Raw genomic sequence first — 15,404 nt, 5'->3', positions numbered from 1 at the left:
TGGCTTGTGCTCCACTCGGCCCAGACTTGAATTGCAAATTTGTAGTCTTGGGAGGTGCTCTATCCGATAGTCCGGGTGCCCGTTTATTGTATTGCCTGGGAATTGAATTATGTTTCTCTCTCCCATCGAAAAAATTGACTAGCATGGTAATTTTAGAAACATCTCACTCCACGAGTTATTAGATACACCCGATACCGTAAGCCCATTATATCTGAACCTTTGGATCTTATGGGGCACGTGCGAGGTCCATAAGATCTGATTCACAGACACAAGACCTATATTATCTGAGAGCACCTTATAAGTTTCCTTCTCTTTGATTCATATCTGAAAAATGGGATAGTCACGGGATAGCAAAATGTATCTGATCACGACTTAGAAGTTGAAGATTTTTAAGACCGTGGGTGTGCCTAGGTAGGTTTTTGGCTTGGCTTTAATTTTGTAATGCACGAATTTTAATTTTTTTTTGAAATCAAGATACTGACAAAATTCCGCAATATATTCATATTTGACAAATGATTTTGCATATGATTTTCTCACGATGTTTTGAAATTCTAATAATACATTGTCAAGAAGACAGCAACATAGAATAATAGGTGAAAGCTCAACGATCTTCTCATTTTTCATGTCCTTGGTCATTTACCCTTTTGCTGAGCAGGATACTGGAAATTGAAAACGTAGTCTCATTCTCTTCCTCCCCCCCCAAAGAGAGAACAAAGGGTTGAAAACAGAGGATGATGGAAGGCAAAACTGAGGTGGCATTTCGGTTGATGGGATGGGATCGAATTGACAGATCGCTGAGGTAAAAATAACAGGGCCTTTTTCCGTGCGCGTGTTTGTATGGTGGGGGCAATTATAAGGTGCCGACGGCCAGATCTCAGGTCGTGATTCGCTGCATTTTTTCGTGATTTTTATAAAAAAATCGAGTAGCGTATAAAAATTTAAGGATTAATAAAAAATTTCAAATGAGTAAATTTATGATAAATTTACCCAATTTAATTCATTGATCACTAAAAAATTTAAATTGGTACACATATAATAAATTTACCTAAAATTATTTTTTTTTATTACAAAAAAATTTTGGTACATTTATAATAAATTTACTTTTCGTTAAATTGGATTAACATGGACCGACCGCTGCGATTTACTCTATTTTTTTTTCTTTTATTCGATGATCAGAGTGAGGAGAGAGAGAGACCGCTACCCTCCTTCACTATTCACTTGTGAATGGTGGCATTGAAATTCTTAAGAAAGAAAAGTCCAAGGGAACCCAAATAATTGGAGCTTCCTCAACCCCGCTAATGATGACAGTCCTCGTCCCGCAAAAGATTGAAAGGGAAAGAAAGCGACTCTTTGATTTGAAATGGGAAAATGGCAAAAAATGATATTCGAATTTTAATGCAACGTGTAAGGTAATCCCTGAACTTTTAATTTATTCAACACGATCCTCAAATTTTTTATACATATTCAGCTTAATTCCCGAATTTTATAAAAATGGTCAATGTCATTCCTGAACTTAAATTAATAGAACAACAATATTCAACATTTTCATCTGACCAAGTCGAACATGTACTTCTGTCGAAAAGTCAAAAATCATACTGAATAAATTAAAAATTTATGGATCACATTATACGTCGGACTAAAGTTCAGAAATCATATCAAATAAATTAAAAGTTCGAAAATCGTATTACATATTTATACAAAGTTCAAGGACCATATATATCCTCATCCCATTTGAAATTTCAACCGTTCTTCTCTGTTTGGGCAAATGGAAGTCGAATTGAATTTGAGGGTAGGAATCCAGAGGCTACAGCACTCTCCCCTACCTAACAGCTTTCAGCTGTTCCTACCTGCTGCGATCACTCATCACAACCCCTCATAGGCGCAGACGCTAGGGACACAGAGAGAGAGAGAGCGAGCTTTGTGGTTGGGGTTATCGAATGAGGCGAGCGATGCATATGAATGCGCCACCAGGCAGAGGCTCCTCCTCTCAGTCCTCACCCCCGACACTGCTCGTGCCGCCCTATTCCCACCACCTGTTCCTTCGCCCCCCACCCTACTTTCATAACTGCTCCTCGCGCGACAAACGTCGCATGTTGAGCTAGCCAACCTCGTCCCAAACGGCGTGGAGAGAAAACGCGAACTTTATTTAGGATATCCTCTTGCTGTTGCTTGGAAGGTTTACCCTTTTTTTACAGCTTATTTAAAGAGGAGCCAAACAAATATTCGTCCCTCTCTCTCATCGGATTTTCTACAAAGAAACTTAACTTTTCTTTTCGTAACAGAAACGAAATTCACATTTTTGAAATCATGATTTTCATTGTGTGCTTAACTAGTATACTTGAGACACGGCACCAGCGGCTGGACCATGGTTTTTGTGCTGTGAGTATGATCTCACGTTGCTCTTGTGGTCTTCGTTTTATCCTAAGGTTGAGTCTCGGAAAGTAGGAGCCGCAGAGAGACTACATAAACAATATCATACTGATTATAGAAACTAAGTTTTGTTTCCCTACTGCGTACCGTTTCGTTTTTAAAGTCCACCGAGCCAAAGACCTCAGTTGATCTGTGTTTGTATCTTGATATATTTGAATTACGAACACCCATCTAACCTAAGCCAAGAATAAAAAGCTTATGGACTAGTTTATTTTTATAACCAATTGATTATAATTAATCAATTGATTGAAAGAACATTCTTATGAACATTGATAGTTCACAAATATGATATAAGTAGACTTTAGTTGAAGCTGTATAGGATCTATAGCTGAATATATTAGAGGACAACGCTTAATTCTTTACAACGCGTGATGATTTTTGTCTGCTATGCATTCAATAATTTCGCGATCTGTGTACTCGTACAGCCTCTCTCTCCATCTATCTATCTCTCTACAGACAGAGGTCGTCGGCCGCCCAAAAGTCATCAGATGCTTCTTTAATTCACTGTTTCACCAGATGGGTTATGTTTCCTTCTTTGCAGCTTTCTCTTGCCCTATCTTTACTCTCTGCAGAAACCCCTATTTTCTCTGTTCTTGGTCCTGGTCCGTGCCTCAAATCCCCTATAAATTACGGCAGTTTACCACTTCCGTAAGGTCATCACTTAATCTTCTTTTTTACCAGTCTTCATCGAGTCCGGATTTTCCTTCAAAGACCTGAGTTGATCTGTGTTTCCCCTTCTTTTCCAGCCTTCATCGAGTCCTCGATCATTTTCCTGCCTTCTTGTTATCTCTCTCCCTCTCTCTCGCTCTCTCTCTCTGCATATTGAGCTCGTTTAGCCTGCTAACATTTGTTGCACAAGCCCTCTTTCTTCATACGAAGGTTGAGAACCTTTGACAGTAATACTCAATGGGTTGCATATTGCATGTAAGGTCTTTCTCGGGTGCCCTCCTCTTTGTTCCTACAGTATATACATGTACTTTTCTGGCTTCATGTCTCACCCCATTGCATTAGATATTTCTTCGTTCTTGCATGTCCCCATTCGTTAGTAATTAGCTAGCTACTTCAAACCCATCCCAGCCCTTGTTTTGTCTTTTTGAGCATATTCTTCAGCTTTAGTAGGAAGCAAATGAAGAGGGGAGAAAGAAGCCTAGTGATGATCATCAATCTCTCTCTCTCTCTCTCTCTCTCTCTCTCTGCTTTTTTACCTTTTGGTTTTGTCAGTTCGTATCTCTTGGTTGGCTTCTTGAACAGTTTTAGGAGATCACACGTCCACAAGGGAACGAGTGAAGCTGCCAGCATGATCTATCTCCGGCTAACTTGAAACTTCAACAACAAAAAAACAAGAAAAGAAGAGTCGGTTAACCCTAGCTAGGTCATGCTGCGACAGCCTCACTTCTTCCCTTTTCTGGGGACCCTATATCATTTGATTCTGAACATCCCTCACATCACATCCTAAAGTCCCAAAGTGCCAAAAAGAAAAGTCATGAGAAATCACTGTAAGTGTGTTCCTTTTCTTTAACTTGCGTTTATCTTCCAATGGTTTGTCTCTGCACGGCATGCTTTTATTGGCTTCTTTTTGTTTTCAAGAGCACGCTTGCCTAACCTTTTACTTTCCTGTCATAGCTCTTTATATTTTATATGTTTGTTATCTAATCATGACGAGCGTTTTCTATGCTCATAAGCTCTTTTCTCAAGCAGATTGAAGTGTTCTTTACATCATTGACTCCAAGAGCTTTTGGGAAAGGGTAAAGAGACGTGCTGTTGACCAATGTGGCTCGAGGCTGAAGCAAATGCCCTTTTTTTTTCTCTTTTCCTATGAATGAATGTGGATGTGGCGTTGATGATATAGGTTTATGTTTCATTCATCTTCGATGAAAATGGTAGAATCAGTTTGTGGCCAACTTTGTTCCCCAGTGATCTGTATCTGAATGCTCGACGTGTGATAATTTACCAAGTTAGGTAACCGCCCGTAAATATTGGCATCTTCATTATTCATGGGATGTAATGTTTTCTTTACTTTATATTGAGATGAGATAAAAGGGTTTTGGTCGGGTGAAAGCAATAGGAGTTTCCCTCACGGGAAAAGTAAATCGTGTTAAGTGGAGGTTAGGGAGGCAAAAGGGAGGAAATGTCAAGAACTAATGACAATTATTTTCTGCGAATCATATTGAACACGCAACTTGTACATCATGTCTGGAATAAAAGAACATGTATAAAGAAAGATGACTTTGATGTAGAACTTACTTTTTAAAATCTATTTAGTAAAGTATATAACGTGAGATAATGGTTCCGACTCTTATTATCATGATGAATATGATCCACTCGGTTAAACTGCAGAGTGGACGGGCCGAGTAATGAGGCGCTTGATCCTAATGTTGCGAAATTCTCTTGCCGAACTGCCTCTTCTCGTCAAGGATGAGGCTTTTTGCGCGTATTTTTGGATAGTAATCGAATGAAAGGTTCAAATAACCCATAGTATTATGTGTAGAATTTTTTTTGTTCTTTCCCATGTTTACTTGAGCACAAAATTATAATTTTTAGCAATTATGAAGAAATCGAGTTGGATTAAGCATTTGATTAGTTGGAGACTTGAGAAGGGTAGCACCACCCCCAGTCTGTGATTGATGGCGATCGCCTGCCACGTCTCTTTTTATCACAGTAACTTCTGCCGCCATGGATGCGGGGGTGAGACAATTTTTGGACACCAATGAACGCATTCGAAAACGACACGAACTTTACCATACACAAGTTTCATAGCATAATCAACGAAACTATGGTGTTTTCTAATAACACGATCCGACACGATTAGAAAACCCAAGGTCCTCTTTGAGAGCGACCAATGTTGGAAGACGTTTCAATTATACATATTTACTTGATGGGGAAAAGAAACCCTAAAAATGTCTCTTATCAGAGCTCCAATTATTTGTAACTAAACCTAAGCTGTAGATTTGTTTTGCTTACTAAAACATAGAATATTATTCAAAAAGGAGAATTGCCCCCAACGAAGCACGAGTTTCTCTATGAAGAACAAAGAAGAACGAATTTTTGAATTTGAAACCAGTAATTTGGGTGTATGATTTGCATGTAACCTAGACATGTCAAACGAGTCGGGCCAGAGATGAGCTTTGCACGGCCCCTTTGCCTTTGACGGGCCGGCGCGGCACGAGGCCCATGCTACTATTAATTATGGGATCATTATCACTAAATGTTGTTATTGTTAATCATCCAATCACAAAGATTTTAAATCAAAATCTTAATTATCAATATATATAATTCATTTTTTAGTAACTACCTTTTATAAATTATAATTACAAAAATATTAAGGCAACCAAATATTACCTAAAGGATAATATGATCTTTAGCTTACTTATTTACATAATATCTTTTTAATTAATATATTAACTACAAACATATTCAAATATAATAGGGTAATCGTTTCATTGTAATTATTATTTGAATTAAAAATATCATAATTATTTATGAATGGCAATACCTTTCATTCACAACTTTCGAATTATGGTAACAAAAGAAACTACGCTTTGATAATGGGAAAAGTACCCAAAAAGTGACAAACTTACTGCGTTGGTAATGATTTAGTCTTAAACCTTTCAATTGGACTAATTTAGTCACAAACATTTTCACATTGGTACCGATTGAGTCCATCCGGTCAATTTAGGCTGGAAATTGCTGATGTGAACACTACAGCTGTCTTTAACGTGGACATTTTTATTTATTTTTTTGATTTTTTTTCTTTTTTCTTCTTCGATGGCCTATACCGATGGCAGGTGAGGGCTGGCCTTGCCTGAATAAGGGTCACCCTCGCCGCCACAAGCAAGGGTCGGCCTCACTGCTAGGGTGACCTTTGCTCAAGCCATGGACGAAAAAGAAAGAAAAAATTCAAAGAAATTATTAAAAAATTATTTAAAAATGTCTACATCAACACTAGTGGTGCCATGTAGGACGCGCGGCTTCCAGTCAGCAATTTCCGACCTAAATTGGCCGAATGAACTCAATTGGTATCGATGTGAAAAGGTTTAGGACAAATTTGATCCAATTGAATGGTGTAAGACTAAATTGACATCAATGCAATACGTTTAGAACTTTTTTTGTACTTTTCCGCTGTAACAATATCTCATCGAATGGAATAACAGTATTTGTTAGGATTCCCGACTTATTTTCCATACAATTCCAATAAATCAAAAAAAGGACATAGTCTAGGAATAATTATTCCCAGCCAAGGAAAACCGTTCCATTCCTATTCTTGCTCTATTGCATTCCTACAAAAGGGATAATGACACAGATGGTCTCTAAACTTTGGCCCAATGTGTAATGTGATCCCTAAACTTTTAATTTATTCAATATAATTCATGAACTTTAGATTAATGTTCAATGTGATAACATTTAACATTTTTATATAGTTCAGGGACTACATTGAACATGTACCAAATGTCCGGGAATCATATTGAATAAAGTAAAAGTTCAGGGACCACATTGAACATTAATCTAAAGTTCAGGAACCATACTGAACAAATTAAAAGTTCATAAATTACATTCAGGTATTGTTTATGTCATCTTCCCCCCACACAAAATAACTAGGGGTGAGCGGTTTCAGGTTCCTTACAGGTTCCACATGGAACTTGGAACCTACCATCGGGTACAGGTTCCTCATTTTTTGGAACCTGAAACCTACCCTGTCGCAGGTTCCAGGGTCTATCACTTCTTCTTTTTTAATTTCATCAAAACGAAAATGAACGCAACAATATTGAACAAACTTGTCATTCATCAAAGAGAATACAAAAGACTAGTTTTCCTGACATTACGGTTCAAATAAATATAACTAAAATGAGAAGTCATTGCGTGAATCGATACTTGGGGTGAGCAGTTCCATGTTCCGTATGATAATAGGTTCCTTATTTTTTGGAACTTGGAACCTACCATATCACAAGTTCGAGGGTCAGTTTCAGAGTTTATTCAGGTTCCATCTGTATTATTAATTGAACAATTGTAGTAAATCATCACCTTTAATGACTACCACTTACTTTTATAATCCACTAGCCACAACTTATATTTAGACACACAAAGAATATGAAACATTAACAGGTTATAAAATGAAAGCTCATAATAGTGGTTCTAGATTATATTATCATCATCTAACACCATGAAACACAGCAGAATCACGCGAAAATATAAATCAAGAAAAAACACAAAAAACTTGTTGAGGTTTCAGGTTTCACCTACCTAGAATCTGAAACCTACCCGTCAAAATAAGTTCCCCAATTTTTTAAATCTGGAACCTACCCTGCATACTTTGGAATCTGGAACCTATGGTTCTCAGAACCTGGAACCATACTCACCCCTAAAAACAACCGTTTCATTCCCGCATGATTCCATTCCGCAAACCAAACGTTGGCTTCAGAGCACGCAAAGATTCTGTCGCTGTGAGTATCCAAAAGATAAAGCCGTCGCATGTTAATCTACTCCAAGTTGCAGATTGTTTGACAGCGTTTAAAACTACCTAGTTGAAGCCAAATTGGTGAAAATCTTGTCTTTTTTTGGAATATCAGGATGCTTTTTCTAGAGAGGGGGGGTGATTCCGCATGCACGGCATTGGGTTCCATTCCCCTAAACCAACAAACCAGATGAAAACACAGCTTCAATCCAAAAGGGCATGTTCCTGTCCAAATCCCAACTACTTTTCCCAGAATATTGCTTTGTCTTCTTTATCCTTTATCAAGTAATATTTATGTAACAGCTTTTCGCTTTAGCAGAATGAATCTGATTGCTTGTTAATTGTCTATTGCATTGTTTTACATAACTTTTGACCAGCTGCTGACACCCATCAAGATTCAAATTAGCAAGCTTCTGACAAATGGTATTCCCTCAAATCAAAAGCAATAAAAAAAGACAGAAGATAAAGAATCACACACAATCTAACCAACCTAGCATTAAGGGGACAAAGGTTTGGGTTCACGAGTATCTTCAAGATGCTTGTTGATTACATTTAATAACAAGAATTTCGAGGTTAGAGGCAACAAATCACATCGTATCGTTACATTTTTGTTGATTATGCATGTCATTTCTCATCATTACCAAAATGTTTTTAATTGATTATAAATATTTTTAATAAAAATGGATAAAAAGTTGTATAGATTTTGAGCAGACCGTGTAATGTTGTGTGATGTCTAAGTTCAGGTTTCTCTCAGTAAATTTGAGTTGTGTTCAAGTTAGATTCTCAGTCTTTCTTGTATTGAGACAATAACAGTAATTGGGTTACTTGAGACTTACCACAATCATTTATGGAGAAGTGAGCCTCTTTACAACCTCTATCTTTTAAGATTGCCTCTGGGAGCTACGCTCATAACCCTAGTGGTGGGGTCATTGGCCGTAACGCACGTACATGGACTGAGCAGTCGAAGTGTATTTGTACAGATTACTCGGATCATAGATCCGTCCCATGTAAATAAAACAAGTTACAAACAAACCAGCCGACATGTTCGTCTTATTAGTAAAATTATAAAAAAAAAACCCTAATCCTATCATAAGTTGCAATTCTTTTTCATCAAGTTTTCAACTCAAAACCGATAAAAATAGTAAAATTAGACAATTTTCCGCACCCAAGCAAAGCAAAAGGAATATCCTATAACTCTATGTTTTAGCAATGGGCTGTGTTTTCCTCCACCCCTGATCAGAATTAACCGATCTCTACTCGATGGGTGATAAACATGGACGTTATCGACGTCTAGACTTAACAGTAAACACACCCAGGTGAGAGAGATTGAGCAACTATAGAGTGGAGGGCCATCTGCATGGTGTTGGTTGGATGGGAAGGAGAAAACTTCAAAATGAAGAATAAAATGCTCAGACCTGTAACTCATCACAATGGACCACTAAAAACGACATCTGTGATCTCCTTTTCATAGTCACTCCATAGTTAACCAATTCTTTTCAGATCCTAAAGTAATCAAACAGCCCTTTTCAGTTCGCACATGTACCGAAAATCACGCCAAAACCTTATCCTTGCCAAGAAAAATATATATTTATATCATCATATGCTCTTCTATGCTCATGCATACACTCGCAGTATTTTCTTTATATAGGTGTCCACCTATCACTCTTCTTGTTCATCCCCTCTCCAAGCTAGCGCAGAGTTTTTAGCCACAATATCACCATTTGGCTTGCCGTGAACCACTCACGGTTAAAGCTGCCAGCATGATCCACGCTCGATTTCGGAGGATGTTTAACCTGAGTTTGGATCATGCTGGTTGCTTCAACTGTTGATGGTTTCGCGCGGAAAACCAAAACTCATAAATAAAGATGATCGTGGCTAACATCGATGAGTATGTCCATAGCGTCCATTCTCGTGGCGAGGATGCTATGCATACTCAGGTTTTTCTTTTAGTGAAAAAGGTACGTATTTCCAATTGGGTACACATTTTTTACTTTCTGATTTTTGTGCTTGGTTCTGTCTTTTGCGTTAGAGTGAAAACGGAGTCGATACAAAGACAATCTGAAAGATGAAAGGAAGATACTGTACATGCTTGGTGCATTTTGAATATAAGAGGTTGCTGTGGATTCGTCATCCACTTTCTTAAGTACGTGGCAATCCTTTCTTATGAAAACTACTGTTTGGATCATTTTCTTTCTCTCTTTGTTTTCCTTTTGCTAGCCAAAACGAGCCAAAAATGGTTTGGACGAGATTGGAACATTACTCACCCGCTGTTGGAATATCCGATTTAAAGTGCCGACAAAACATGCCCACTAAGTGAATTCTATCACCGCAGCTCGGTCATACACCTAAATCAAGGCCCGTCCTTTGCAGACTCGCCTAAGTTTCCTGAGATTGCCGATAGTTTAGGGAATCGGACCTGTGACCTTTCGCTCACAAAGCAAGTTCCAAAACCACTTGATAATTTGTTAATCATAGCTCCGGACATACTAATATGTGAATTTTGTTTATAAAATAATATTATTTTATTTGTGGGCATATTCAACTTGTTGAGTATGTGAATATGTCCCACTTATTAAATACCCGTTTTCCCAAGTTGTTTTGTAAATCAATTCCATATACTAGCCTCAGATGTCCTCATTCTTTAATGAATCTGTTCTTTATATTATCCTTTTGGTTTATTCATTCGGGAATCTAACGGTGGGAATGCTGCGTTGAAAGGTGACAGAGAATTTTTCATGTTCGGAGCCTATCTCAAGATCCCATCTCATGCTTGCTTCTAAAACTATTCCCTTTTAAGAAATCAGGAGGCAGCTGCAAGAGAGTACGGACTCGGCCGAAGTCTAAACTAAAGTCAAATTCTGACTAAAAACTCAAGGCTTAAATCTGGAACAGAGTTCGACCAAAAAACCAAAAACTGAAACAGAGGACCTCACTGCTGGCCCGAAAGTTTTTTTTTTTTATGGGATAAGTGTACGAAAAGTCCCAAAACTTATCACGAAAATGTTATTAAGCGTTAAAACTTTCAAAAAGTACAATCAAGTCTTAAAACTTATCACGAAAGTGCAATCGAGTCCTAAACCTTTCAAAGTGCAATCAACGGAAAGACTTAATAGAATCAATTTAACAAATTTTAGGACTTCATTGCATTTTTGAAAGTTTTATAACTCAATTGCACTTTCGTGACAAGTTTTAGGATTTAATTGCACTTTTTCAAAGTTTTAGAACTCAATTGCATTTTGTGACAAGGTTTAGGACGTCTAATACACTTATACCTATTTTTATTTAATATTTTGCCAGAAAGTTGCAACTGAACGATCCAACTTAGATGCAAATGGCCTATGAATGTGAAAACTGCTTCGGCCCTGAAACTACAATATACAGATTATTGCAAAGTTCACCTAGAGTAGCTCGTGATCCATTGCAAAATGGCATGTTTTGGTTTGCTTCCGTAGGCACAGGTATTATTTTACAACTTTTTACCAATGCAACCACATTCTGTATCCTGAATATCTAGGCCATCTTAAGTACTTATTCTGCCATAACAAAGTAATATGGCCATTCGCCGGCTTACCCGATATCAGTACATTCTGGACTTATCAATCCTTATGATGCCGTTTCTTTGGGAGCTCAGATCAGCAATATTTACATCCAAGCTTCATTCGCCCGAAAAAGAACTCAGCGCTTAAACTTTGAACAGCTCCTTCATCCTCATGCCCTGATCCTCTCAAATCCTGCTGAAATGCAGAGATAGTGACCTCAACATTGACTTCCACAATGCACGGTTGGGAGGCAATAAGAGATTTCTTCAGCACTTGGAGCTCAAACTCTTCCGAGGTGAGCTTCCATCAGAGAATTTCTCCTGCTCATGAAACGGGGCTAGAGATGTATTCTGTGAATCGGTATTATCAGAAGCAATCAAGATGTGTTTCTGCACAGTATTACCAAAAGTCTCCACAAGAGCAGACCCCATGATTAAAATGGTGATATCTACTAGCATCCCTCACAATGAGTTCTCGTCCAAAGCATTTTGAAACAAGCTTGCAGAAAGTATGACAATCACCACAAACCCGAAGATTTTTAGTGACTCTGATAGGGGTTTCTCCAGAACTCTCTAGAAGACTGTAAGCAATGGCAAGCCTTTCACTATGCCCATAAAGCATCTGAAGTTTCTCTTCCTCTCCCACATCATGCAAGACAAACCTGGTTTGAGCCACATAAGCACCTTCTTGAGCTAATTTATCAGTAACTTCAGCTAGCTTCCAATAAATCTTATCCGACTGTGGATGAGACTTGTCCCCAGCTACAAATGAATGGATCTTGTTCCCAAGCTCAATCCAGCTGCAGCCTGGAGTTTTCTTCAATCCAATTCCCTTCATTCTCATTCACATTCTCATTTCTTTAACATCTTTCCATCTACCATTTGCAGCAAGGATATTGGACATCAGAACATAATTTCCAGGTTTGTCTGGATTTAATTCTAGAAGCTTATGCACAGCAATCTCTCCCAGTCTTTTATCTGAGTGAACTTGACAAGCCCCAAGTAGAGAACACCAAACCTCAGCAGTCGGTTCAATCGGCATGCTGTTGATAAATTCATAAGCTTCATCTAAGCTGTTTGCACGGCCAAGAAGGTCGACCAAACAAGCATAGTGCTCGGACCATGGCTCCAACTCATAATCATGTTGCATAGATGTAAAAAATGTTTTCCCTTCATTAATCAACCCAGAATGACTACATGAATAAAGAATGGCCAAAAACGTGATATGATCAGGAACAAGGTTAGTGTCAATCATCCTTTTGAATAACTCAATGGCCACCATTCCACGCCCATGCATTCCGTTTGCATATATCATTGTGGTCCACAGGCTTAAATCTTTTCTGTCAATAGACGAAAACACCTTGCATGCATTTCTTAGGTCCCCACAGCGAGCATACATATCTACTAGAGAGGTTGAAACAGACCCTTCCAAGATGAAGCCCCTCCTAATAATTGATCCGTGAATTTCCTTTCCTTTCTGCAAGAGGGATAAATCAGCAGCTGCTGAGAGTACACTCACAAGTGTAACATAATCAGCTTCAATTCCAGCTTCTTTCATTTCAAGAAAAACTTGAAGAGCTTCCTGAGCTAGCCCATTATGGACATAGCAAGAGATTAGGCTTGTCCAAGATATAATATCCTTGTTTTCAATGAGCTCAAAAGCTTGAGATGCATAATCTGTGTGGTTACATGCTCCATATGCATTAACAATTCTATTCTGCAGAACAAGATCAGATAGACCTCTTCTTAGCATGAAACTATGAATTTCTTTCACATGGCGAAGAGATTTCGACCCACCACAAGCAAGAAGAATGCTTCCTATCATCATTTTGTCGACATCCATCCCTTCCATCTGGACTTCTCTGAAACACTTCAGAGCGTCCATATGACAATCATTCTGGGAGTAGCCTGCAATAATTGTTGTCCAAGAGATTATGTCCTTCACAGGCATACTACAAAAAACCTTGCCCATGAGCCGTACCCTACAGCACTTTGCATACATGTCCATAAGTGTATTCCCAACCTGCAGATTGGAATCTAGACCCCTCCGTATGACATAACCATGTCCTGCCCTTCCATGTAACAAATTTGCCAGTCGACCAGATGCCGTAAGAATCCCCATGATAGAAACAGTGTCCGGTTCTTGATTAAAATCCTGCATATCACGGAATAACTGCAATGCCTCGCTGTGCAGACCATTCTGCACAAAACCAGAAAGCATTGAATTCCAAGATACAGAATCTCTGTCCACTAAATTAAAGAATACACGAGCACCTCCATTCATTTCACCACATCTTGCATACATAGCAATCAAGGCATTGCCTACATGTACATCGATCTCATTACCAGATTTTAAGATGGTAGCATGGATCTCCATGCCAAGCGTTTGGTAGTCCAGATTTTGGCAGGCTTGCAAAGCTGCAACCATGGTGTATGTATTCATCACAAGACCATGACCTTTCAGCTCTCTTAAAAGAAACAATGCCTCAAGGGACCTACCACTGGCTGAATATCCGCTGATTATAGAATTCCACAGAGCAAGATCCTCTTTAACATCAGTGCTGTCGAATAGTTGCCTTGCCCCATCAAGATCATCGCACTTCGCATACATTGCGACCAGCGAATTCACAACAAATAAAACAGAAGCAAACCCGCATTTAATAGCAAAGCCGTGAATTTCGGCGCCAGAGCGACGATCTCTAAGCACCGCGCAAGCTTTCAGAACAGAAGGAAAAGTGCAGCAATCAAGAGGCAGACCCGAAACCCGCATATCTCTGTACAGTTCAAGAGAAGCCGCAGGATCCTCATCAGCCAGATAAGCTCCAATCATGGCATTCCAGGTATATACCGTTCGTTCACGCATTCTATCGAACAACTTCTCCGCACTCCGGCACGAGCCGCACCTCCCATACATAAACACGAGCTTAGTACTCAAAAACACCGGATAGCCGAAATAGCCGGACTTGACCAAATGGGCATGGACCTGTTGCCCCTCCGCAAGAGCCTCAGCCTCCTTCGCGGCACAAAGCTCGAGAACTTGCGAGAAGGCCTCAGCTGGGCTGACTTCATTTGCACTTGGGTGAGCTATGAGGCTGTTCAGGGACTTGAAGGCTCCCTTGAGGCAGCCCCGCGCGCAGGCTTCTTTGAAAGGAGGAGGCCGATTTTCGGGTTGTGGACGGATTCTGGGGATCTTCAGAGGAGGCTGTGTCTGGGGTTGCCCCAAAAGAGAGTGGCGCGACGAGGTGGACGAGACGTCGAGACAAGCGCTTGGGATGGACGCCGACGTCTTCATGCTCGGGTACGTGCATGGGGAGGAAGAGAAGGCGCTGCGAACGATGAAGCATGGACGAGCACGAGCTTTCTTTGTTCTGCTCGCGACCCAGTAAACAGGGGTGCGGGGGGGGAGATGAGCGGGAAATTCTTATCTTGGTGGGTCCCGCATGTTCCGAGCAAGAAGATCTCCAGAGCTACTAATGGCATTGCTCGGTTTTGCGGAAAAGCTTTTCTAGTTTTGAGTTCACTCTTTCGGCAAGTTTTTTTGGAAATAGTTGTCAAAAAGAAAAAGATAAGGACTTGCTATTTATTAAAGTTATAATTATATCCTGAAGGTATGTTTTTATATTTTGGAAGAATTCTTAGATGATTCGGATTCATGTGACACCAACGCATCTATAGACCCTTGATATTAGCGGGGACACATGTGATCTAAAAGGGCCGGGATGCACTGGGGATGCAGGCAACCGGGTGCATCCAAGATGGTCCCTAGACACGTTTTCCCTCAATTATCTTCTGATCGACGGGTTACCAAGGGCAATAGTTTTCGTTATTGATGACAGTGGGCTCATGTCATGTGATTCTTGATTGCTTCGTTGGACAGAACAGTGAAGACAATATTAAGAAGGCAAAGTAAACAGACCCTTAAGAGATAATTTATGCATATGTTCATATGGCTCATCAGTCTTCCATAAACGTGATGAAGGGGATTTA

General features: G+C 39.4%; 1 protein-coding gene across 1 annotated transcript; it reads right to left on the bottom strand.

Moving 5' to 3' along the window:
• Positions 1-11,135: 11,135 nt before the first annotated feature.
• LOC115673410 (pentatricopeptide repeat-containing protein At3g63370, chloroplastic) lies at positions 11,136-14,928 on the bottom strand. The gene has a single exon (XM_030595571.2). The coding sequence runs from the start codon at positions 14,707-14,709 to the stop codon at positions 12,262-12,264; it is 2,448 nt and encodes an 815-aa protein (XP_030451431.2). The 5' UTR covers positions 14,710-14,928; the 3' UTR covers positions 11,136-12,261.
• Positions 14,929-15,404: the final 476 nt, after the last annotated feature.

Source organism: Syzygium oleosum, unplaced genomic scaffold (genome assembly GCF_021117445.2).
Source record: "Syzygium oleosum isolate NSW1041296 unplaced genomic scaffold, Sole_v2.1 Sole_v2.09, whole genome shotgun sequence".
NCBI lineage: Eukaryota > Viridiplantae > Streptophyta > Magnoliopsida > Myrtales > Myrtaceae > Syzygium > Syzygium oleosum.
This window is presented reverse-complemented; position numbering and strand designations above follow the sequence as displayed.

Bases quoted from the DNA above. Each gene is read 5' to 3' on its own strand.
- LOC115673410 (XM_030595571.2), bottom strand. From the start codon at position 14,709: ATGAAGACGTCGGCGTCCATCCCAAGCGCTTGTCTCGACGTCTCGTCC.